Source organism: Ambystoma mexicanum, chromosome 2q, assembly GCF_040938575.1.
Source record: "Ambystoma mexicanum isolate Mex_15411 chromosome 2q, UKY_AmexF1_1, whole genome shotgun sequence".
Taxonomy (NCBI): domain Eukaryota; kingdom Metazoa; phylum Chordata; class Amphibia; order Caudata; family Ambystomatidae; genus Ambystoma; species Ambystoma mexicanum.
Window position 1 is genome coordinate 437,674,003 of NC_090924.1, and position 25,886 is coordinate 437,699,888.

At 49.3% G+C, this 25,886-nt stretch overlaps 1 protein-coding gene across 1 annotated transcript in view; it reads left to right on the plus strand.

Annotated features, from left to right (window-relative positions):
- The first annotated feature begins 17,851 nt into the window (after window positions 1–17,851).
- Window positions 17,852–25,886, plus strand: part of NDUFB11 (NADH:ubiquinone oxidoreductase subunit B11) — a 611,992-nt gene continuing 603,957 nt past the window's right edge. Inside the window, exon 1 of the mRNA XM_069647486.1 lies at window positions 17,852–18,161. Within this exon, the coding sequence (XP_069503587.1) occupies window positions 17,976–18,161 (186 nt within the window). The 5' untranslated portion in view covers window positions 17,852–17,975. The remainder of the gene's footprint in view (window positions 18,162–25,886) is intronic.

Consider the following 25,886-nt stretch of genomic DNA (forward strand, 5'->3'; position numbering starts at 1 on the left):
TGGCACCAGGCTCATAAATATGCCCAGTCCCAGCGCTGGAAGCGCCGGGCTCATAATGCTTGGGTGGACTTACCTGCAGCAGACCATGCTGCTTACTTGCCTGCCAGCTGAGCCTCTGATCCTCTTCTGTTTGGAACTACTTTTCCTGTTGGGTGGGGCAGGAGCCACTCCCTAGGTTCAGAACACTGGAACTCTTCTGGAAAGCAGGAACTCTTTTCTTACCTAGGCGTGGCTGTGGAAGGAGACACCTAAGCACTACAGGAGGCTATTTAAACCACACCCGATGGATGAATCTTGCTTTGCGTTATTCTGCATCCTCTGCAGCAGAACGCTCATCGTGTCTTCTGCATCTGATCCTGGGCCTAAGGAAAAAGGCTTACCATCCTGAATCCAGTTTTCAGCAACACCTATAAAGACAAGAAAGAACAGGTTAGCATTACGGTCTTCAGTGACAGCGCTTCACTTACCTGGTCCATCGGCATTCACCAACGCCTCGCGCTGCATTCCGGCATCTGAAAGACAAAGGCTTACCTACTCTTTGTGCGCTCCGGAGGTCTTCGCACTGCATTCCGGCATCTGAAAGACAAAAGCTTACCAACTCTTCGCACGCTCCGGAGGCCTTCGGCGCTGCATCCCGCATCTGAAAGACAAAACAAGGTGCGTTTAAAGACATTGGGGAACTTTAATACTCACGTGCCATTACTCCTTTCCACATCTAACCCAGTGGGTATTCCGGCACCCTGCAGCCGCTCCGAACTTGTACCTGCAAAATAAAAAGACAGTTAGAGCGCATCGTGAAGCAGGCAACAAGCGCTTACTTACGTGCTTCCAGGCGCTTCTATTCATCACACGGGCTCCATCTTCAACTCACTTCAGCCCGTCATCCGCCATCGCCGGAACCCTGCAAAACAAGAGACATCATTACTAAAGACTTTTAAAGACATTAGAATTACTCGAAACTTACCGTTCGTGCAGTAAACGACGGACAGCAGTCCTCTGAGGTCAAGAGGCCTGCTCCCCTTATCCAGTGAAGAAACTGGTTACAGCACCCTGCCCCGAGGCAGATGGAGAGCACGGCGTTCACTTACCTAAGGTGAGAGCGTTAACCTTTGGGGTTCTACAGGAGAAGAGAAAGGGAAGAAGAGAGAGACATTCAATAACCCAGTTCATTAATCCCATATTTTCTATCTGCAGACATCTTACCCTTCGAGTCAGACATACAGTGCACAGAGGTCCAGCCCAAAGAGCCAGCCGTGTGTTACACATCACCTTTGAAGATACGGTATACGCCCAGTCAAGATCGGCGCCTCTACGGGAATCAGGTGAGGGTTACAGAACGCAAAGCCTACCGCAAAACTCCCGTCCAGGCGTTATGGAAACCTCGGATACCGACCAGCTAGCCCAGTTACTTGGGGAACTAATGGCAGAAGTGCATGCAGCCCGTCAGGAAACGAACGCTCTAAGAAGGGAACTGATTATTTCCAAGGAGCGAACAGATGATCTCGCTAGACAATTGCTACAGTCACAAGCCGGACAGACCCCGTTACCCGCATCTGGGGGAAATCTTCCTTCTACATCCTCTATGAATCCAGTGCAGATCAACCTACCTGGGAATGTACCTCTGGCTCCGCCCGAACGATTTTCTGGTGACCCGAAGAGGTTTGCAGTATTTATCAATCAGTGCTGGTTGCATTTCTTATGCCGGCCAGCAGCCTTTCCAACTGATCAAGCTAAAGTAGCTTTTGTGCTTTCGTACCTTAGTGGCAATGCGGCAGACTGGTCGTTCCCTCTAGTAAATCAAGATGATCCGGTCCTCCATGATTTTCAAGCTTTTCAGCTCAGTATGGAAAAACTGTTCGCAAGACATTCACAGGGGCAGGCCTTGGACAATGAGCTTCTTTCGTTGCGACAAGGTAATCAAGACCTTTTGGCTTATATTGCGTCTTTCAACAGACTGATAGTGGAAACTCAATGGCCTGAGGACAAAAGGATTACGCTGTTTTATAGAGGTCTACGTGGAGAGCTCAAAGATGTGTTAGCCCAAGTAGTGAATCCCCCACAAGATTGTTCGGACTATATAGACTTAGTCGTTCAAATAGATCACAGACTGCAGAACAGGAAGGCCGATCGTTCCAAGTTTGATGCTCGAGTATTTTCCAAACCGCCAACTCCTTCCAAAGGAGTAGACTCCGGGGAACCCATGCAAATAGGGGGCCTGAAAGGTCCTCTAACACAAAAGGAGCGGGAAAGGAGAAAACAGTTGCAATTATGCCTCTATTGCGGAAACTCAGGGCACTTTCTTCGAGACTGTCCGGTGAAACCTGCCAAGAAGGCAGTAGGAGCTGCAGTTACCAAAGTTACAAACTCTGAGCAGGGAAACGACCTCGCCCGACAAGAATAGAGGTCCTCTTGCCGAGCGTGAAAACCAGTTCCGTGACCTCGCATTTCGTGATACCTATGGTCCTCATTAGCCCTGATAATCCGGATCGATTACATGCAATTGAAGCTTACGTCGACAGCGGTGCCATCGGCAATTATGTGGATCATGAAATGGTTTTGAGGATGAATCTAACTCTTTGTCCCAAGGCTGTAAAGGACGTCATTACTACGGTGGATGGAACGGAGATAGCCTCCGGACCAGTAACGCATACCACTCAAGAAGTGACGGTAGTAAGTCAAGATGGACACCATGAGAAGATCGTGTTCGATGTGATCAAGGCTCCTCAGTTTCAGATTATTCTAGGAATACCTTGGTTAGAGAAACACAATCCTCTGATCGATTGGCGAGCAAGAACGGTCCAGTTTCCAGAATGTGTCTCTACTTGTCACCCTCCACCTGGTGTTGCACTGGCAGCAATTTCTTCAGAGACTCCCCAGTTACCTCCTGAATATCTAGAATACCAAGATGTTTTCCGGAAGGATCAGGCTAACTCTCTACCTCCTCATAGGTCTTATGACTGCCAGATAGACCTGATACCTGGATCTACTCCTCCTTGTAGTAGAATTTATGCCCTCACCGAGCCTGAGAACCTTCACCTTCGACAATACCTGGATCAATACCTGGCAAATGGGTTTATTCGTCCTTCCAAGTCCCCTGCTTCTTCAGCTTTGTTCTTCGTTCCAAAAAAGGAAGGAGACCTTAGAACTTGTATAGATTATCGCTCCCTGAACCAGATCACCGTCAAGAATAGATATCCGTTACCTTTGATCCCTGAACTCCTGGACCAAGTCAGAAAAGCATGCATATATACAAAGCTGGATCTTAGAGGAGCCTACCACTTGGTACGAGTAAAAGAGGGCGATGAATGGAAGACGGCCTTCCGCACCAAATATGGGCTATTTGAATATCAGGTCATGCCCTTCGGACTTTGCAATGCCCCGGCCGCCTTTCAATATTTTATGAACGATGTACTCAGAGAGCTCATAGATGTGTGTGTTGTTGTTTACATTGACGACATCCTCGTTTATTCTTCATCGGAATCTGAACATCGGAAACACGTGAAAATGGTCCTCGAAAGATTGCGTCAACACAAACTTTTCGCTAAGTTGGAAAAATGTGTTTTCAACGTGACTGAGGTTGAATTCTTGGGATTCATATTATCACCTAGCGGAGTGCGTATGGATTCAAAGAAGGTAGATGCAGTTCTCAAATGGCCATCACCATCCTCCGTAAAAGGTGTGCAAAGCATGTTAGGCTTCGCTAACTTTTACCGCAGGTTTATCCCCGAATTTTCTCGAATAGTCCAGCCCATCACTGCCTTGTTAAAGAAAAACAAACGTTTTGAATGGTCTACCGAGGCGGAACAAGCTTTCCAGGATTTGAAGACTAAATTTATCTCTGCACCAATCTTAAAACACCCTCGCCCCGAACTCCCCTACATCGTGGAAACTGATGCTTCAAGCCTTGCCATGGGGGCAGTTCCATCACAAAAGGACCCGGTAACCAATCAGTTGCATCCCGTGGCATTTTGGTTCCGCAAATTCTCGCCTCCTGAAATCAATTACACGATTACTGACAAGGAACTTCTGGCTATCAAGTCTGCCTTTAAGGCTTGGCTGCATTATCTGCTGGGGGCCCGACACACCGTTACTGTGATTACGGATCACCGAAACCTGCAATATTTGAAAACCGCAAAAGCCCAATCCTCTAGACAACTCCGTTGGGCATTATTCTTTGCCGAGTTTGACTTCATAATTACCTATCGACCTGGTACAAAAAACGGTAAAGCTGATGCCCTTTCTCGGATGGGAGTGGAAGAACACTTGATCAACCCTTAACCTGTACCAATCATTCCCGAACAAAGAATTCTGGGTGTAATCGCCACACATTCCATAGAGGAAGTTAAGGATAAAGCCAGGCAACTTGTAACTCCAGCAGACATACAGAATTGGCATCTGCAGGGAAAGGACTTTGCAGTAAAGGACAACTTATTGTATTTCCAAGAACGATTATACCTGCCCAGCACAGATTTACAGAAAAAAGTAATCTCTTGTTATCACGATTCTTTAATGGAAGGACATCCCGGTATGGCCAAGACCTCAGAAAAGATCAAGCGCTACTTCTGGTGGCCGTCTTGGAAAAAAGATATCAGAGACTTTATAATGTCCTGTGGATTATGCGCCCAAAACAAGAGTCAAAAGGAAAGACCAGCAGGCCTCTTACGCCCTATTGACATCCCACCTCGCCCTTGGCATACGCTTTCTATGGACTTCATCACCGATCTACCTCCTTGCTCCGGATACAATACGATTCTAGTAATCGTGGACTTATTCTCCAAGATGGCGCATTTCATTCCGCTCAAAGGCTTGCCAACAGCAGCAACTCTGGCCCGAGAATTTCTCGAAAACATCGTCCGACTGCACGGTTTTCCTTCGGTTCTAATTTCGGATCGAGGTAGTCAATTTATTTCTCATTTTTGGCGAAGTTGCTGTCGGTCCGCTCAAATTGATGTGAGACTATCGACCAGTCACCACCCTCAGACCGACGGACAAACCGAGAGGACCAATCAAACTCTGGAACAGTATTTACGCTGCATGCTGCAACAAACTGAAAAAACTTGGAAAGACATCCTTTGGATAGCCGAATATGCCTACAATAACTCTGTCCATTCGGGAACTGGGAAAACCCCGTTTTTTCTTTTATACGGCAGTCACCCTCGAACCTCGGAGTTGGATCCCCTCCAAGATCTTGAAACACCAGCAGTAGACTACCTGCATTCTACAATCACCCAAGCCTTTAAGGAAGCTGTTTCTCACCTTCAAAGGGCTAAAGAACAATACAAGAAAGGAGCAGATCAACATCGGAAGGAAGCCCCTCAATATCAAGTAGGGGATCAAGTCTGGTTATCCACCAAATATCTACCTCTAAAAGGGCCACGCACATTCAACCCAAGATACCTTGGTCCCTATTCCATCACTACCATAGTGTCACGCTTACCAGGAGACCGGGGTTCACTGTTCGCGCTCCCCCTCCCTGGCGCCTCTACCCGCGCTTCCACGTTTGGGGGGGTGCCGGGGGGAGAGCTCCAGGGACAGGGGCGGCAGCTCCGCGGCGCTTGCATCGGGGACCGCGATTACGGTCCCGCGCATGCGCCGTGGGGGCGGCCGCCGAGGCTTGGAGCAGCTTGCTGCTCAAGCCTCATTCTGGGGCCGCCGGTGCCTGGCAACCATCAGGCTTGCGCTCCAGGCCTCTCAACGCGTTCTGTTCCGGATCGTGTCCTCGCCTTCTCCCGCTCAACTAGTTAGTGCTTACCTTGTTCCCTGCTCCTCCTGACCCTACCTCTCGCCTACTGCCGCACTTGCCTCCTTTGGCCAGGTTCCTTCCTGGGATTATTCTCTGGTCCTGCTTCATTCCCTCCTGGTTCCCCTTCTTGTCAGCCCTGGTTCTCTGCCTGCATCCTTCCTCCCTTCTTTTGGCCTGGCCAATTCCCTAAGTTTTCTCCTGTGCCATTTTGGATTCCCAACCTCCCAGCTCCTATTGCCAGCTACGGGTGTGGCCTCCCACACCTTTGGACACTACTTCTCAGCACCCATTGCCAGCTACGGGTGTGGCCTCCACACCTTTGGACTCTTACTCTTCTGCACCCATCGCCAGCTACGGGTGTGGCCTCCCACACCTTTGGACTCTACTTCTCAGCACCCATTGCCAGCTACGGGTGTGGCCTCCCACACCTTCGGACTCTTACTCTTCTGCACCCATCGCCAGCTACTGGTGTGGCCTCCCACACCTTTGGACTCTACTTCTCAGCACCCATTGCCTGCTACAAGTGTGGCCTCCCACACCTTTGGACTCTCAACTCCTTCGTACCCACTGCCAGCTACGGGTGTGGCCTCCCACACCTTGGGACTCTCAACTCCTCTTCAAGGATTCCCTCCAACCACTTCTTCTGTCAACGCGGTGCAGAACTGCCATCTCTGGAACCTGGTTGTGGCATTGGGAATCGGTCCATCTTTCACCCAGTTCCCACTCAGGGTGGAGGAGAGGCTGGTTGCTTGTGTCACCAAGTCTTCTTGTCAGTCTGGCTGCCCCGTCGAGACCATCCAGAAATACAGGTACGCAGCATTCCCGTGATTCTCACCTTAACAGATTGAGACGCCTTCCTTCCGATTTGGATATGGAGGACAAGCAGGACCTGCGGAGTGAGTTGCAAGCCCTCAGGGCAGAGATGTCTGCCCTTCATCAAGAAAATCAAGTCCTACGACAGATGGTAACTCAGGGGACAGGAGGTTCTCCACAGGCCGAAAGTTCATTGGCCCATACTGCCCCAATCAGGTTCGATGGAGACCCGCGTCGAGTGGCGGAATTTTGCAACCACTGTCGTATCCATTTCCTTTTCAGGTCAACCTATTTCAATAATGATAAGGCCAAGATCGGTTATATCTTGGGAAACTTAACTGGAAACGCCCTAGCTTGGGCGACACCTTTTGTGGCTACCAACAGTCCCATTCTTAACGATTTTGCTGCTTTCGAGAAGGCATTTCTGGAGGTCTTTCAGACACCAAACTTGGCTGCCGCTGCGCAGAATCAGTTAATGGACATCAAACAGGGCAGCTCAGACATAATAACATATATCAGTCGCTTCCGCCTGCTGGCTACGGATTCGCAATGGCCCGAAGTTACGCAAAAGACCCTGTTTCGCCGGGGGCTGAGGGAGGAATACAAGGACGAACTACTTCACATCCCTGAACCTGAAAGTCTCCAACTCTTAATTAACCAGGTGCTTCGCATAGACCAGAGACTAACCGAATGAAAGACCGAGAGACGTCGACTAGAGAGAGTCGCTCCCAGAACGGCCAGTCTTCCCGCCGGCGCCTTTGGTTCGACAGAATCTGGACCAGAACCTATGCAGTTGGGTGCCGTGAGAGGGCCATTATCGGAGGAAGAAAGAAGGAGGAGAAGAACATTACGATTATGTCTGTATTGTGGAGCCGCCGGACACTATTTGGGAATGTGTCCTTTACGGCCACAGAAGAAGAAGTCGGGAAACTAGAGGACCTGTCGTGTGGAGGAGAGGCAACGACAGGTCTCACCCCTTTTTCAGACCTTTCCGCCTTTTGCTCGATTCTTCTTCCCATGCAACCAGCTGTTCTACTAACCTTGAAGATTCAGATTCAACTGCCCGGCCGGACACTTGAAGTTTTTGGGTTGTTGGATAGTGGAGCATCGGGCAATTACATTGATGAGGATTTTGCTAGCACTCATAAGATCCCTCTTTTGCCCAGACACTCAGTCCTTCCTGTGGAGGTTATTGATGGTACTCCTTTATCCTCTGGACCAGTTCGTCTGCACACTGTCGGACTAAGACTTAGGATCGCCGATCACGTGGAGAGGCTTGCTTTGGACGTCATCAGGTCACCTACTTACAAGTTGGTCTTGGGGTTACCTTGGCTCCAGCATCACAATCCAGTTATTAATTGGAGGACTCATACCTTGACCTTCTCCTCCACCTCTTGTACCTCGAGATGCAGCTTGCCTGTCCCGACTCAGGCTTCTTCAACTAATCTGGAACTCCGAGACAAGGGGACTCACCTTTGTTCTGCATTGCTGATTCCTCCTGAGTACGCTGACTTCGAACAAGTGTTTGCTGAACCGAGTAATATACCTCTGCCGCCTCATCGGTCGTTCGATTGTGCCATAGAACTGTCTCCGGGAGTTGAGATTCCGCATGGCAGGCTGTACGCGTTGTCTCGGGAAGAGAGACGAGTATTACAGGATTACTTATCGGACTGCTTGAGTAAGGGGTACATCGTACCATCCAAGTCTCCCGCTGGGTTTCCTCTGTTTTTCGTAAAGAAGAAGGAAGGTTCCTTAAGACCCTGTGTGGATTACCGGCTCTTAAACGATATCACCATCAAGGATCGGTACCCACTACCGCTGATTCGAAGTATCCTAGAGACCTTACATCAGGCTCAGATTTTTACTAAGCTAGATCTTCGAGGGGCATATCATCTGGTCCGAATCAAGAGTGGAGACAAATGGAAGACGGCATTCAAGACTCCTTTTGGGCATTACGAATATAGGGTTATGCCTTTTGGTCTGTGCAATGCCCCTGCGATTTTCCAACGGCTCATGGATCATATCTTTGGGGACATAATTGGAATCTCTGTCTGGATCTATCTGGATGACATCTTAATCTTTTCCCGATCTAAGGAGGAAAGTCATGTACGAGAGGTCCTCGATCGACTGCTCCATAATCACCTGTTTGTCAAGGCGGAGAAGTGTTCCTTCCATCAATCCAGGATCGAATTCCTAGGGTTTGTAATAAGTCAGTCCGGTATTGAGATGGATTCCAAGAAGGTAAAGGCAATTCAAGAATGGCAGCAGCCACATGACGTAAGGTCTCTGCAACGCTTTTTGGGATTTGCCAATTTTTACAGGCAATTCATTCCACGCTTCTCTGAAATCTCAGCACCTCTTACGAGATTGACAAGCAGCAAGATAACCTTTCTGTGGGATTATTCCGCTTCGCAAGCCTTTAACGCCCTGAAATCTGCCTTTATGGCTGCCCCGATCTTACGCCACCCACAGGATGACTTGCCCTTCATCGTTGAAGCAGACGCTTCGGACTTTGCTGTTGGAGCTGTACTGTTACAAAAGGATCCTGCTACGTCATTCGAACATCCCGTGGCTTACTTCTCTCGCAAACTGAATCCTAGTGAGAGGAACTATGCAGTTATTGAGAAGGAGCTATTGGCCATCAAGATAGCTTTCGAGGAATGGAGACACCATCTGTTGGGAGCCCGTTTCTCGGTTGAGGTCCGTACAGATCACCGTAACCTACAGTATTTACGCTCTTTACAATGTCGGACACCCAGACAGGCTCGGTGGGCCTTCTTCTTTTCTCCGTTTGTGTTCCATATAACTTACATCTCCGGATCCTCGAATGTAAGAGCAGATGCCTTGTCTCGGTCCTTGGAGAGAGAGAAGAACGAAGACAGCTCCAGTCAGATTCAACCTCTGATTCCTTCTCATCGTTTTCTATCGACTGTATCGCCACTCTTAAAGTCGATATCAGATGCTACCCGGTCTGATTCTTGGAGGTCAGTCTTGCTCCAACGACCCTCAATATCTGAAAGTCATGGCCTTTTATTCTTTCGGAAGAGACTATACATCCCTAAAGGGGATATTCGCGATGGCATTCTGCATGGAGTTCACGATTCCCCCATTGGAGGTCATCGTGGGATTCGTGCAACACAAGAGTTACTATCACGACAGTTTTGGTGGCCTGGCTGGGCTGAGGAGGTTCGGAAGTATGTACAGGCCTGTCCCATCTGTGCCCAATCCAAGGTTCCCAGACAACATCCTTTAGGGCTGCTTTCTCCTACTGAATTGCCGCCATACCCTTGGCACTCAATTGCTACCGACTTTATTGTCGACCTTCCCCCTTCTGCAGGACATACTTGTATTATGGTCGTAGTGGACTGTTTTACAAAGTATGCCCATTTCATTCCCTTTAAGAAGATACCCACTGCGGTCCAGATGGCCACTGCTTTTCTTCACGAAATCTACCGTTTACATGGTCTTCCTGAGAAGATCATTTCAGATCGAGGGTCTCAGTTTCTCTCTTCCTTTTGGGGTAAGGTTTGTGGTCATCTCGGCATTCATAGAGCTTTAAGCTCAGGTTATCATCCACAGTCCAATGGTCTCACGGAGAGAACGAATCAGACCTTGGAAGCCTATCTCCGTAGTTTTGCTAATGCCACACAAACCAATTGGAGCACCTATTTAGACCTAGCTGAGGTCTCCTACAATAATTCTTTTCATTCTTCCATCGGTACCAGCCCCTTTCATTGTTCTATGGGACAACATCCCAAGCTGTTCCCTTTCCACCCTGTACCAACCAGTACGGTTCCTTCCGCTGCACCTTGGTCTCCACAATCCAACAGCAGCAGGAATTGGCACGTACCTCTTTGACGGCCGCTCGTGACCGCATGAAGGTTCCGTGGGAGGCGGATGGAACCCGATTTCCAGGTTGGTGATAGGGTTTGGCTGTCCTCTAGTAATCTGCCTCTCCGCAACCTACCTGTTAAATTAGCTCCCCGATACTTTGGCCCATTTAGGATTGTCAAACGCCTATCCTCTGTAGCTTTTCGTCTCCAGCTACCTCGTTCATGGCACATTCATCCTGTTTTTCATGTCTCCCTCCTGAAACCCTATGTGGCAGATCCTTATGGACGTTCCAGTGTTTGTCCAGCCCCAGTTCTGGTACAGGGGGTTCCGGAATTCGAGGTTCAGGAGATCTGTGATGCCCGCTATCGCAGGGGGGTGCTCCATTTCCTGGTGGATTGGAAGGGGTACCCGGCCTGTGATCGCACTTGGGAACCCTCTCGGCATGTGCACGCTCCGCGCCTTGTGCGCGAGTTCTATCGGCGGTTTCCCTGGAAGCCTAGGGCTCCGGATCTTCCTAGGAGGGGGTATAGTGTCACGCTTACCAGGAGACCGGGGTTCACTGTTCGCGCTCCCCCTCCCTGGCGCCTCTACCCGCGCTTCCGCGTTTGGGGGGGCGCCGGGGGGAGAGCTCCAGGGACAGGGGCGGCAGCTCCGCGGCGCTTGCATCGGGGACCGCGATTACGGTCCCGCGCATGCGCCGTGGGGGCGGCCGCCGAGGCTTGGAGCAGCTTGCTGCTCAAGCCTCATTCTGGGGCCGCCGGCGCCTGGCAACCATCAGGCTTGCGCTCCAGGCCTCGCAGGCGCCGGCGGCCCATAAAGGGAGAGACGCGGTCGGGAGCAGATCGCGTCTCAACGCGTTCTGTTCCGGATCGTGTCCTCGCCTTCTCCCGCTCAACTAGTTAGTGCTTACCTTGTTCCCTGCTCCTCCTGACCCTACCTCTCGCCTACTGCCACATAGTAAACCCAGTAGCGGTCAAGTTGGACTTGCCCCCGCACATGAAGATACATCCGGTCTTCCACGTCTCTCTATTAAAACCCGTGCAACCTCAAACCCGACTAACTAAATCTCCAAAACCCATCCTAGTTGATGGAGAACTCGAGTTTGAAGTCAAAAGCATTCTGGACTCCAAGATCTCCAAATCTAAACTATTTTACCTAATTGACTGGAAAGGCTACGGCCCCCAAGAGAGATCCTGGGAACCTGCTGAATATGTCCACGCTCCTCGCCTAATCAAAAGATTTCACCGAACATTTCCTGACAAGCCAAAACCCCCGGAGAAGCCCGGTTTGGGAGGGGCCTTGAGGGGGGGTACTGTCATGATCTCTGCTTCCAAAAGGTCAGGGTTTTCCCAACTCCCTTGGAAGCAGATCCATAACCCAAGTTCCGAGTGCCAACCAGTCCCAATTGGGACCTTTTGGACCCAGTCTTGGCGCCAGTGGCACCAGGCTCATAAATATGCCCAGTCCCAGCGCTGGAAGCGCCGGGCTCATAATGCTTGGGTGGACTTACCTGCAGCAGACCATGCTGCTTACTTGCCTGCCAGTTGAGCCTCTGATCCTCTTCTGTTTGGAACTACTTTTCCTGTTGGGTGGGGCAGGAGCCACTCCCTAGGTTCAGAACACTGGAACTCTTCTGGAAAGCAGGAACTCTTTTCTTACCTAGGCGTGGCTGTGGAAGGAGACACCTAAGCACTACAGGAGGCTATTTAAACCACACCCGATGGATGAATCTTGCTTTGCGTTATTCTGCATCCTCTGCAGCAGAACGCTCATCGTGTCTTCTGCATTTGATCCTGGGCCTAAGGAAAAAGGCTTACCATCCTGAATCCAGTCTTCAGCAACACCTATAAAGACAAGAAAGAACAGGTTAGCATTACGGTCTTCAGTGACAGCGCTTCACTTACCTGGTCCATCGGCTGTCACCAACGCCTCGCGCTGCATTCCGGCATCTGAAAGACAAAGGCTTACCTACTCTTCGTGCGCCCGGAGGTCTTCGCACTGCATTCCGGCATCTGAAAGACAAAAGCTTACCAACTCTTCGCACGCTCCGGAGGCCTTCGGCGCTGCATCCCGCATCTGAAAGACAAAACAAGGTGCGTTTAAAGACATTGGGGAACTTTAATACTCACGTGCCATTACTCCTTTCCACATCTAACCCAGTGGGTATTCCGGCACCCTGCAGCCGCTCCGAACTTGTACCTGCAAAATAAAAAGACAGTTAGAGCGCATCGTGAAGCAGGCAACAAGCGCTTACTTACGTGCTTCCAGGCGCTTCTATTCATCACACGGGCTCCATCTTCAACTCACTTCAGCCTGTCATCCGCCATCGCCGGAACCCTGCAAAACAAGAGACATCATTACTAAAGACTTTTAAAGACATTAGAATTACTCGAAACTTACCGTTCGTGCAGTAAACGACGGACAGCAGTCCTCTGAAGTCAAGAGGCCTGCTCCCCTTATCCAGTGAAGAAACTGGTTACAGCACCCTGCCCCGAGGCAGATGGAGAGCACGGCGTTCACTTACCTAAGGTGAGAGCGTTAACCTTTGGGGTTCTACAGGAGAAGAGAAAGGGAAGAAGAGAGAGACATTCAATAACCCAGTTCATTAATCCCATATTTTCTATCTGCAGACAGCTTACCCTTCGAGTCAGACATACAGTGCACAGAGGTCCAGCCCAAAGAGCCAGCCGTGTGTTACACATCACCTTTGAAGATACGGTATATGCCCAGTCAAGATCGGCGCCTCTACGGGAATCAGGTGAGCGTTACAACGTCTTTCAGAGGTATTGGGTTGTCAATATATTTATTCTTAGGCCAGTACATGTTTGATTGTTCTCAGAGTGGATCATAGGGTGAGATGCCTGGGCGGTTTGAAGTAGGCACATTTTACATTTTCAGATTTCATGCATAGCCAAGACGGACGTGTCAAAGCATACACTGTTGAAAGTAGTGAATGCATTATCTTCAAGGGCTTGTTAGAAATACATATTTATATCAGCTAAACCTGTGAAGATGTGCTCAGTTGCTTACATTTTCCACATCCCAGTTTCACCATTTAACCAAAGTGTGTGATCCTGGGCAGATGATTTAATCACACTGTGTCTTATCTGCAGCTCTGTGACGCACTTCAGAGCGTATGTTAGTATATCATGCTGTTATTTAAATAAAGCCTGACTATAGAGTTGCTCCATATATAACAAGACCTATACACTAGACACAACTGTTGGCCTTGTCCGTGTAGCACATTCATAGTTGCAATTAAGACATTAGCTCTCAGACTGCTTAAAAAATTTTAAAAAAAGGTTTGATGTTACTGGTTTATGAACTGTGTAAAAGATCTCGGGGGGATTTGTGTTTTATGTGGAGTGGCAGGTAACTGGTGGGAATGGCCATATGAATTGACATGCCCAGGGACAGTCAATGGGTGGGTAGTAAAACAACGCACTCACGCTGTGTGTCTTTCCTCACCTGTCAGTTCCATCCTAGCTGTGCTCCAATACAAGTGTCTGTTTATAGGTGGCGCTTTAGCACCAAGTAATGGCTAAAACTAAAAATGGCCTAAAGTTTAAGGGAGAGGGTGAATTCCCAGCTGTGTCAGCATGCCCAACTCTAGCCCATTGCTAAAAGGTAAACCTCAGGTCATGGCGGAAAGCTCATTAGAGATGCATGTCCAGAACTTGCCCTACATGATAAAAGCTACCCCTAGTACAGTGATTCCTCAGACATATTCTAGTCAGAAACTGTGTATGAACTGTACTTGGATCATGTATTAAATGCACCAGTAAGTGGATTCATACTTAGAATACAGAAGAAAGATACGGTTGTATAACGCTGTGATTCAGACCCAACAGTAGCCTGAGCAATGGCAATATCAGTTGAACTCAAATATGAAGATTGCTCTATTACTTCTGCCAGAAGTTAGAACCCTTGTTTCATGATGAAGGTGTAAGGTGGTGCACTGCTGACTGATGCACATTAAGAGGGATAGGTTTGAAGGGTGGGAGGAGCGTATGGCTTTAAAAGGAGCATTCACCTTGTGTTGTGGGTGGGGGGAGGGGGGTTCACGCTTCGCAAGTCGACTGTCATCACTAAGCCTCTGCATCCAGTTTATGTCGTGCCACGAAAAAAGTCCTCCTAATGTCCCCCAAATGCAGTGCGCAGAATTCCATATGGTCTCCTTCGTGGCCCCAAACCTCCCACCCCTGCCCCAATCTACTTTTTTGGTCACATTAGTGCCAGATGGCATTTCAACACACAACAAAAAAATAAAACTGCAGAATCATTGCAGATGCATCATGCAGGAATCTCATCTATTAGAGCTCTGTCCAGGCGTCCGTGGCAAAATACATGCAAACCTCCTCATTTCACCAGCAGAAATGACTTCACAGAAAAAGGACATTGCAAGGAGCATCATCAGTCTTTGATACTGATAGGCACCTTTAGATTAAGTTGCCATATCCGAGCCGCTGTGCTGGAAGCCGAGCAGCAGTGGAGGCAGCAGGCATTGGCCAGTCAAATCACACCTGACAGGACAGAAAAATCCAACATTAATAGGCAAAGAACATACCAAATGCAAGCATTCTACACAAGTGTTCAGCTTTCTACGAACCAGAAATCTTTTTCGAGTGCCCACTCCCTTTACAGTTGCAACCTTTTATATAAACCTACTTCCAACTGCAATGCTATTGAGTTTTTATTCTCTGACGGTGTTAAGAAACAGAAAAGAGGCAAAGTCAATAAATACGTCCCTGCAGCGATATGGCTTTGTCTGAGGTTTCTTATGCGCTGAACACGAGGTGAACTATGTCAAACACGTTTAAGCATATTTTGTATTTCATTTGTCACTGCACGGGTAGTCTACGGAAAACAGCAGTGCTGACAACCAACCCCAAGTTTTCAGATTGCGGTACCTAGAGGGATCGGTGTAAAGTGCCGAACAATCCAAGGCATCATCTGGGCTCTCCAGCCCAAGTCCTTCTGATGGAGCACACTGGAGTGGGGGGTGGCAGATTATCTACATTATCATATACATTTGATTTATGCATGCTGTGTTATCTGCCTGCATGAAGAAATCAAATGTATATCATAATGTATATATTGCACATTTTTAAAACACCAACAGGAGCAGCGCTCCGCGGCAGCATTTACTTACTTGTCAGATGATGATGAGTGAGTCGTCTCCCTCCTCGAATGCATCGCAGGTGGCTCAGTTCCCCATGGTGACTAGGGCCCTGGGGCTCAGGGGCTGGAGTCACTACAGCTAAGCAGCAGTAGGGTTGCAGGTGAGGGTGAGAGGCAGCTCCAAAAAAAAAGGGCTGACACCGCTTGTCACCTGTTGAGTCGACTACTAGCATCCAGGCCTGCCTGCTCCAATTACACTGCCATCTCTCTCCAGGCCAAGGCTCCCAGGCAGCCTGTGCTCTGCCAAAGTGTGGCACTGCACCCAGCAAGCTCCCAGACACACCCAATGCACATGACTGGCAGTGGCAGCCTAATTGGCTGCTGGGTCTGGCCTTGGTCTGAGTGAGCTCACACATCCCTGACCCTGGGCCATGAAATGAAATACAACTCAACATTCTCCCCATGCTTATCAGCTTCTGCCTGTAATTCAATGCTTCAAAGCAGAGATGTTCGACCTAATTCACCTCCTCATCTATCCTGGCTTCTCGCAGTAAAAGCAAACACATCAGCATAAATCATTCTGTTCCCTGGCCCCTCTGCTTACTTTCCCCATTCTGCCAAGTATCAACTTCTCATTAACAGTCTTGAGTGGGGCAGAGTCAGACCCCCACCCTCCCATGCTGTGTTATGCAGATCAGATGCACTTCATTTTTGTTTTGAAATTGCATTCATGACCCAGGCAGCCGCGAGGCCCACTGTGAGCGCGAGGCCTGGGGCAGTTAGCCCCCCTCGGCCCCACCTTGTGACAGCCCTGCTTCTCCAAGCAACAAGTTGAAGTTGGTGGTAGATCTCTTTCTTCGGCTCGGGCCTCCCTCCGGAATAGCCTCCCTGTTTCTCTGAAACTTGAGGAGAACCATCTTCGGTTCCGGAAGCACCTCAAGACCTTCCTCTTTGCTTCTGCCTTCTCTCTTCCTCTCCCCTGCTGATCTCTGTCTGTTTTTGTACTGGGCACCTGGCTATCCTCTGAACCTGGGCCCAGATCCCTGCCCATCCTGCTGCATACCGGCACTGCCTCCTGGCAACCCTTGCACTTGGATCTGTATCTGCAACCCTACAGTCCCTTACCTGCACTTATTAGACACCCGTTGTCCGCGCTTAATTCTTGCACTTGCCACCTGCTGGCCGCACTACCTGTTGTTGTTTTGTTCATGTGTTCAGCACTTTCCACTCCTCCCCTGCCCCTTGCACTCTCCCTTGCACATTCTCAATGTCACTGGGCCTAGTAAGATCGTAGTTTTGTCCTCCCTTGTACCTCTGCTTTGCCTCATCGTGCCTTGAATCACTTGTGTCTGGGCGCACTATAAATAAAATATCATATCATATCATACCTCTAAAACAAACACTGGTTAGGATTGTGGAGAGCCAGGTAAATGCTAATGTGCTTAAAACAGCTTTTAAACGTTCTTGCTCCTGGAACATTAATTAGCCTGGGCAATAATGGCAATGTTTCTTAAAATTAGCAACAGCCCATACAGTTATTGATGTGCACTTTATAAAATGGCTGAAGTATCACTCATCTTTTCTCCCGTGAGATTATTTTCCAATCTTGGCTTGGTGGGTTAATGTGTCTGCTACAATAATGTACGCGACACCTGCAGCTAGAGCTATGCTTCAGGTTCTTAAGCCACTCAGCTCTTCCAAGGATTCAAAGGATTTCACAGTTTAAAATGAATAGCATAAGATTATTTTTTTCAACTGTTTTTAAAACAAGCAACATTTTTGGAAATGATCAATGTTATCTATTAATATGGCAAGTGGGTTAATGCACATCTTGTTAAAATACGAAAATGTTGACAGTCACTAGATCCAATTTTATCAGAACCAGCTCATCTTTCATAGATTAAAAAAACTATGGCATAGAATTGATTGGAATGCCATTTTCAGCATTTATTTATTTTAATTTTAATATTGTAGATTGCTAAAAACAAACACCGAATATAGGTACATAAAAAAAACTGCCCGGGCGATTTTGTTTTCTCTCCCCTTGCTATTGTAATAGTTTTCCACCTGTACAAGGGGGTTGTATCAAGGTGGAGGGGTGGGTCGGTTCTAAAATGTGGGCGTTGCTTCAAGTCGTTTTTTTCTTCAAACAACGGTAGCAACCCTACACTATACGCTTTACTTATGGCTGTTCCTGGGCTGTATGAGTAGAAACTGGAAACATACCATATATAACTCTCTGATGCTATACTGATTAAAAAACAGAATCCTACGATGGCAACGCGTTCTCAGCAACCAGCGGTGCATAAAGGCAACCCTGCTTTACTTTTCAAGCATGGGTATCCCAGCATGCCTTAGTGGGGATGCTGTATTGCGTTCCAAGCCTCACTCTGAAAGCAATAGCTATGTCTCGTTGTGTGCTTCCGGTGTTGTCTGGAGGTGACCGGTGCTGTCAGAAGTGATCATGGCGCTACGCTTAGGCTTTCTTGGAGCGCTGCGGGCTATTAGCTCCCGTGGGTCAGGAGTACGGATTCGTATCGCTCCTTCAACCCAGCGATGGTATTCTGCACAATCCTCTGACAGGTTTCACCCACCGGCCGCGCGCGGAGCTTTGGAAGCGGAGCACGAGGATGTCAACCTGTATGAGAAGGTGAGGACGGAGACTTTTTACGTCATGCTCCCTTGCTTGTAACACTCGCGTCAACAACTGTAAAGTCAAGTGTGATAGTGAGAAATGTGTTATTTTTGTAAAGCACGGGGCCGTTTCTTTGTAATATGCACTTTTCGCCCAAGGTTGCTTTTGCTTCACTTTTAACACTCCGAGGTGTTATTTCTGTGGCAGATGTTTTATCATTATTAAATTCTAAGAAAGCAAAAGGGTGCTCTTTTGAAAGGTTTTTTTTTTTAATTAAATTCAGCACTTTATGACTTTTTTGCACTTTAAGGTTCTTTTGATATTGTCTATTTTTATAATAGAATACTTTATTACTATACTTATCTGAATGCTTGTCACTTTGTATGCTGATCCAGTACCGCGATAATTTGCACTTAATAAGTACTTTGGGCAAGATCCAGTCCACTGTTTGACCAGCAGTATCTCTATATTACATTGATTTTAACCTAAACTGCAGTGGGGTTATGTGGAGACGTCACGAGATCTCGTGGGAACGTAATCTTGTGAGATCTCAGGCCGACGTCATCATGGGGACCCGCGATTTCCAGAGGTGTTGGCGGAGCCACCACATAATTGGCGACGAGGATACCAAAAGACCCACGGGTCCGCCATGCAAAGTGCCACACCACCCGCTGCGTTTCTCCCCTCATCTGGGACCCCAGCAATTCTGTGGATGCAGTGGGAACCCCCTTTCCCCACGTATCTCGAGGCTGTGGGTGGCATGGGATATGCCCCTGCCAGGAAGAAGGCGATGTTGCTGAACGCAATGGGAGTTGAAGGACAGCGCATCTTTGCCAGTCTGACGGTCATACCAGTCGACGACGTCTACAAGGAGGCGACCCGTCGCATAGTGAAGAGGTTCACCAATAAGGAGAACGTGGTGCTACACAGGCAGAGGTTCTACACCCATAAACAAGAGGGAGCGAGCCCGTGGACGACTACACCAGGATCAGGGAGCTGGTATCCCTATGCACTTACGGCGATAGCGCAGAACAAGTCATCTGTGGCATGCTTGTCGTTCACACAAACTCCAGGAAAGTGCAGGACAAGCTCATCCAAGAAAAGGAGGTGACCCTTGACAAGGCCATCCAAATTTCCAGGGAGGAAGAGGAAGCCTCCAGCAGGCGCAAAGAGGTGGGAAGCCATCTGCCAGTGCCCAAACTTATGCCGCTGCAATGGAGAGACCGTAGAGGAAAGCAGTCCCGTGACAACCCCAGAGACAAAGGTCCTAGACAAAGGGATGCGCTGAAATGCTACAGATGTGCCAGCACCAAACACATGGCGAACGATCGTGACTGTCCCGCCAGGAACAAGGAGTGCTCAACGTGTGGACACATAGGTCACGTGGCCCTGGCATGCACGTGGCGGGACAAAACCATTTCCGCGTCGATGGCGACCGCGCTTTAAGTGAGGACGACGAGCTACAGCACAGACCCATGGTCGTCATAGTCAACGCCCTCCACGCCAGGAGAGAAATAGTCAACGCCCTCCACGTCAGGAGAGAAAAGCCCCAGTGCACCATTTAAGTGGATGGCATGGAAACACGTGTCATGGCCGATTTAGGCTGAGACCTCCCAATCCTTCCCATGGACACGTACAAGGAAATGATGGGACAAGCAAGAGTGGAAATCGGAACGGAGGTGCAACAGTCAACCTACTCGGCTACATCAGAGCTCAGATTGAGTTCAAAGGCAGGTCTACCACCACCAAGGTGTACTTCTCGTCCCAAGGCCCAGCCGTGCTCGGATGGGATGATCAACACAGGCTCAGTATAAAACTGGACCCCAGCACCCCGGAACAGGTACTCGTGGTCTCCTCGGGAGCAGCGCAGAATTTCAGAGGTTTTTCCAAGCCTGTTTTCTGAAAACCCGCGGACAGTGAGGAACTACGTCCACAAGATGCGTTTGAAACCCAATGCAGTGCCGGTGAAACATAAAGTCAGACCTGTACTTGCCATGGTGAGACCAGCGTTAGAAGCCCACCTCCGGAAGATGGTTGAAATGGGACCATCGAACCAGTGGTCCTAGTAAAGAAGAAATCCAGCAACGATCTCGGAATATGCATCGACCTGAGAAGTCTGAACCTAGAGGTCGTTACCGATAGCTTTCCGCTCCACAGCATCAGCGATTGTCCTCATGATGAAAGAAGCGGCAATCTTCTCGAAGCTGGACATGCATGATGCTCATCACCAGATTCCATTACACAAAACTTTGTGCCCCTTATGGTGTTCATCACCCCTTTTGGCACATTCCAGTACACTCGCATGCCGTTTGGGTTGTCTTCGGCAGCGTCCGCATTCCAGAGGAATGGAGAAAAGGAGTCACAAACGTTTCATACTTTCAGGACGGCATCCTCGTGTATGCCAAAGACAACGAGACTCATGACACTGCTCTCAGGGCAGTCTTAAGCAAGCTTCAAAAAGCTGGCGTCCATCTACGCCACGAGAAATGTGCGCTTGGAGTGAGCGAGGTAGAGTACCTTGGGTACCGCATCTCAAGTGAAGGGGTGAGCCCCAAGAAGAACCTTCTGGAGGCCATAACAGATACCCCGTCCCTGATGTCCAGAGGAGAATTACGCTTGTTCCTGGGCCTCGCAGAGTACTACGCAAAATGTGTCCCAAGGTTCTCCAAAACCACATCCCCCAGGAGGGAACTCTTGAATAAGGGGGGGGGCAACCTACTCCTGGGGGCCAGAGCAAGACGATGCCTTCAGCAAAATCCAATGCAGGATCCTACGCACACTGTGCCTGAAACTGTTCAACCCTGAATGAGACACCTGCATCACAACGGACGCCAGTGCGTACGCGTTGGGGGCCACACTGACCCAGAAAAAGGGCAACACAGAAAACATCGTAGCATTTGCATCGAAGGCCCTATCGTCGGCGGAGAAAAACTACTCCACCGTAGAAGAAATGTTGGCATGTGCCTGGGCCGCCGACTACTTCAGATCTTACGTTTGGGGCACAAAATTTAGATTGGTCACTGACCACAAACCCCTCATTCACATGTTAAGCCCAGGAGGCACAAAGACTGCAACCCAGAGGCTGGCCAGGATCGCCGCCAAGCTTCAAGAGTATGCTTATATGAGAGCCCACATTGCCGGCTTGAAAAACGCGCAGGCGGACCGCATGTCCAGGCTCCTGGACCACATTCTTGGAAGATGAATGTTTCGTAGCCTCAATAAGTGATCTCTGCAATGGCGAGTACATGGACCTGAGCGAACGCCACTGGCAGGAGTACGAGCTGGACGATGCCCTACGGTGTGTAGCAGTCTGGGTCCGCGAAGAGTGGCGTGATGAAAGGGCAATCCCTGAAGGCCTACGTCCCTACTGGAAGGTGAGCGATGAAATCACCACCATGAGCGGTCTCATTCTGAGAGGCGACCAAGTGATCCCGCCCGGCAGAATCCGCAAAGTGATACTGTGCAGAGCACACTGAGGCCATCTGGGGTGCAACATGACCAGACGCATGATGCTCGACGCCTATTGGTGGCCCGGCATGGATCAGGACATACTGCAAATGGTTGAAAGATGCCATAAATGCACGAACAGCGACAAGCGCCTGTTGGTGAGACAAGCTCCTATGCTGCCCACCGAAGTCTCCAAAGGGGTATGGTGAAAATTAGGGTTGGACTTCATTGGGACCCTGGACACAAATATGGGATAGTCATCGTAACTTCTCCAAGTGATTCGAAGTAGACTTCACCTCAGACATCACCACAAACAGTCATTGAGGCGCTCACCGCCATATTCCAGCGTGAAGGCCTCCCTGAGAAAATTGTGACGGACAATGGGGTCCAGTTTGTCTCTCAAGAAATGGAGAAATTCCTGAAACTTAACAATATTCGACAGCGAAGAGCAAGCCTCTACCACCCACAGGGTTGAGCGGGCGAACCGCTTCATCAAAGGGGCGCTGCAACTAGCGCATGCCTCGGGCCTATACCCGTACAAGACTGTCAAGGAAGCCGTCGCGGCCCACCGCATCACCCCCAACGCCATCTCCTGTGTTTCACCGTTCCATCTGCTAAGGGGGAGAAGGGCAGCATCCACACTGGTGCCACCCTGGCTCCACCAAGTGAGGGCTGATGAAGATGTGGACATGGAAGACATAGTTTTTCATATGTAACAAAACAAAGAAGCCATGAAAGCTCAAGGGGGACACACGCTGAGCCGCTCGCCACACAGTAGTTAACAAAGGTGATTTGGTGAAGATGCGCCTTCCCCACAAAGACACTACGACCGGCTCCAGATACAGTAGTCCCATAGAAGTTGTCACGAAAGGGTCAAACCACATCTGCACCAGCGACGGAAGGAAATGGAATCCAGAAAGGGTGGGTATGTACGGCAGAAAGGAATCTATCGAACGGCCACTGTGGGAAACCGGAGAAGATCAAGACCAACAAGAGTCGTCCGACTACCCTCGCCAGTCAGGAAGAGATGATTCGGAGTCACCCTACGGCGACGAGTTCTCAAGCACAAACTCCTCAACCCCACCCAGGGAGTCTAACAGTGAAGGGCAAGACAAGGAGAACCAGATCCACCTGCACCTCCCCAAGAGTGCTCCCGCAACCCTGCCCCGCTCCTAGAACAAGGCAGACCACAGAGAGAGAAAAGAAAACCCAGAAAGTTTGCAGACTTTGTCATGGAATGACCATCCATCCTTTTCCCATCAAAGGAGGTGTGTGGAGAAGTCACGAGATCTTGCGGGAACGTAATCTCGCGAGATCTCGTGCCGACGTCATCGCGGGAACCTGCGATTTCTAGAGAATATTGGCGGAGCGCCAGGAAAGCAGTCTGACATAGTGCTGCTCCTGATAAGGAGATGATATAACTTTGAACTGCAGAGAGCTATGCAGCCAGGCTTCCAGGGACGTTAGTCCAATGCCATAGGAGGCCTCATGGGTGCCCTGGAAGCCCACAGCGTGCCATCCAAGTGCACACCCTGCCTCCAGTGAAGTAACTGGACAATACCTATCCACCCTTTGTATCCCTTCAATAAATATATTTAGAAGTACTCCAGGCGTCCTGTCATCCTTCCAGGCCACCACAGGTTAATTTGGGTATATTTACAATATTCCATTTATCATATTTATCATATTAGAGTGGCAAACATATTAATTACAATTATAGATATGTACTTCATTTTTAATAACTTTTATCCACGAATTTACATCTATTTTATCATCTATTATGTGTTGTGTTTTTTAAAAAAAATTTTTTATTATCATGGTGATATTTGTTCAATAAAATATGTATATTTTATACCATCTATCCCCTCCTTGGCCTGTATAATAGAAGTCGAACCAACTATTTGGTAATGTTATTATAGTTCTTGGCTGTGTGACCACCTTTTTGCTTTCTTTGATCTCTTGTTGTTCCCCCAGGTCCACGTTGTAGGGGTCACCCATCCTTTGGTCACTCTTATAATTAGAATATTAGAATTTCTATTCGAAATGTTCATGAAGCACGCTGCTTAAACTTTCTATTCAGGCGTCATTTTAAATTATTTTCCATTAATCACTATTTAATATAATGTGCTATATAGTTCACAAGAACTTTACACATATACAAAATACATTATTCTAATATACAGCACACATTTCAAAATTCATTAATTGTACATTTATAATTCGTTAACTTTTCCTAAAAATGAATTATAAAGTTAAAACAGATTTGTGTTTATAAATCTTACTGTCACGAGGTGCCAACTAAATAGTGTGCATGCATTACATTTAATTCCTTTGTCTAAGAGATGGTGTTGTTTGACCATGATGCTGTTTGGCTAAAACGATTTTGATAAAAGTAACAAGTATTTGTGACCCAGGATTTGTTTGTAACTTGTGCACGAGCGCCATGGCTCGTGCACAAGTCACATGGTGGCCCGCACTAATAAAGTTGACGAGTAGTCTCCCGCTCTGCAGTTGCAGTAACACACCAAAGCTGTGTCCGTGTGATTGTGCTGGCGCCGTGTCCGGCGCGCACCATTGGGCCCACTGGGTCGCCCCACACTGAGGGGCACCATCACTATGACAGGGGCTGGCAACGCCCTGTAAAATCTGGTGACTTGGTCTGGTCCCCCGAAAAAGAGGCAAAGGAAAGAAAACAGGGTCCACGTGCCCTCTACGAGGTGCAGGGCCCAGCACGACCCGAGAGCTGCTGCCGGAGCATAGAGTTTAGCCCCTTGTGGTAGCGACAGTGTCCTGCAGTCCGTAGGACATCCGCACTGGTGATGTAAGCATCCAGCCTGGTGGGGGGGTGCATCCACAAGGCACGCCGCAAAAGAAAAAAAAAAATCAAATGCTCCAGCCTGGAACAGAATAGCAGCGCACTGCCGAGTGGAGAGTGGCCATAATGAAAAAATTAAATCCCCCCGCCTGGGAAAGGGAGAAGGGGGCAGCCGCCGTGCCACCATAACGACATACACAGCCTGATTCATGGAATTATTTGCGTGAAAAATGCAGATTTGCTCGCCTTCTGCCCGAGAATCCCTGTTTGAAGTATGGGGATTTTCTGGCAGAAAGGCACGCAAATCTGCGTTTTTCACGCAAATAATTCCATGAATCGGGCAGACAATGTCATGTCGTCCCGCCTGGGGGTGGGAAGTGGAATGCCGCCGCCACCATGGAGATAAGTTCCCACCTGGGGGTGGGAGGGGGATTGAGCGGCATGCTCGCCTCCAACAGAAGGAGGGAGAAAAAGAAAGAATTTTGAAGTGCTTCCCGTCTGGAGGAAGGGGAACGCGGCACCTGAATGTTGAGCAGCAAGTCTCCCATCCGGGGAGGCAGAGCATGCGGCATGGCCCCTGCCGGCGTCGCGGATTGACATTTTGTGTGCAGCAAGTTTCTCCCGCACAGAGGGGTGGGTGTGAGTGCAGTGTGCGAGCTGACTGAGAAGCTGACAAGGTCCCACTGTAATGGGGTAAGCTCTCCTGCCTGGGGGAGACATGCAGGTGAAGAAGCTGCCTCTACAAGGGATGGGGCAGTGGACCGTCTGTCCCCCTACATGCAGCTTGCCCCTGCGTGCAACCAACTATACTTTTGTCTGGGGGAGGTGAGTGGCACTTGCCACTACAGGCAAGTGGAGCTCCCGCCTGGAAAAGGGTGTACAGCCCATGCTGCCACATTAGTGCTCCTGCCTGGGAGAGAGATTTGGCACATGCTGCCACGGTGACTGGGTAGACTCATGCCTGGGTGAGAGCAGGTGGCCCACGCTACCACATGGACCTGATGTACCATGCCGCAATCGTGACATTTTGTACTCCTGACTGGGAGAGCGTGACAGAGAGGGGTGACGGAGAGACAGTCGGCTCCTCCGCATGCTCCCAAGGAGCTCTGGCCTGGGGAAGATTAAAAGGCACTCTGCTCAATCAAGATGAATCGTACCTACAGGGGGGGGGCAAGAGAAAGCAGCCCAGGCCGCCACACTTGTAACTCCTGCCTGGTGGAGAACTGGTGTCCCATGCTGCCACAAGGGCATTTGGTACTCCTGCCTGGGGGAGAACAAGCGGCCCGTGCTGCGACAGCACTACAGACCCCTGCCTGGGGCAACAGCCAGAGGAACACCCTGGCCCACTGGAAACAGGCGCTCATGTCAGAGGGAGAGGTGCACTGCTTCAAACAAGGGACTCCCGTTTAGGGGAGAGGTGCGCTGCCTAAAGCAACTCCTGACTGTAGGTGAATCCCGAAGAAGAAGCATCGCTCGGC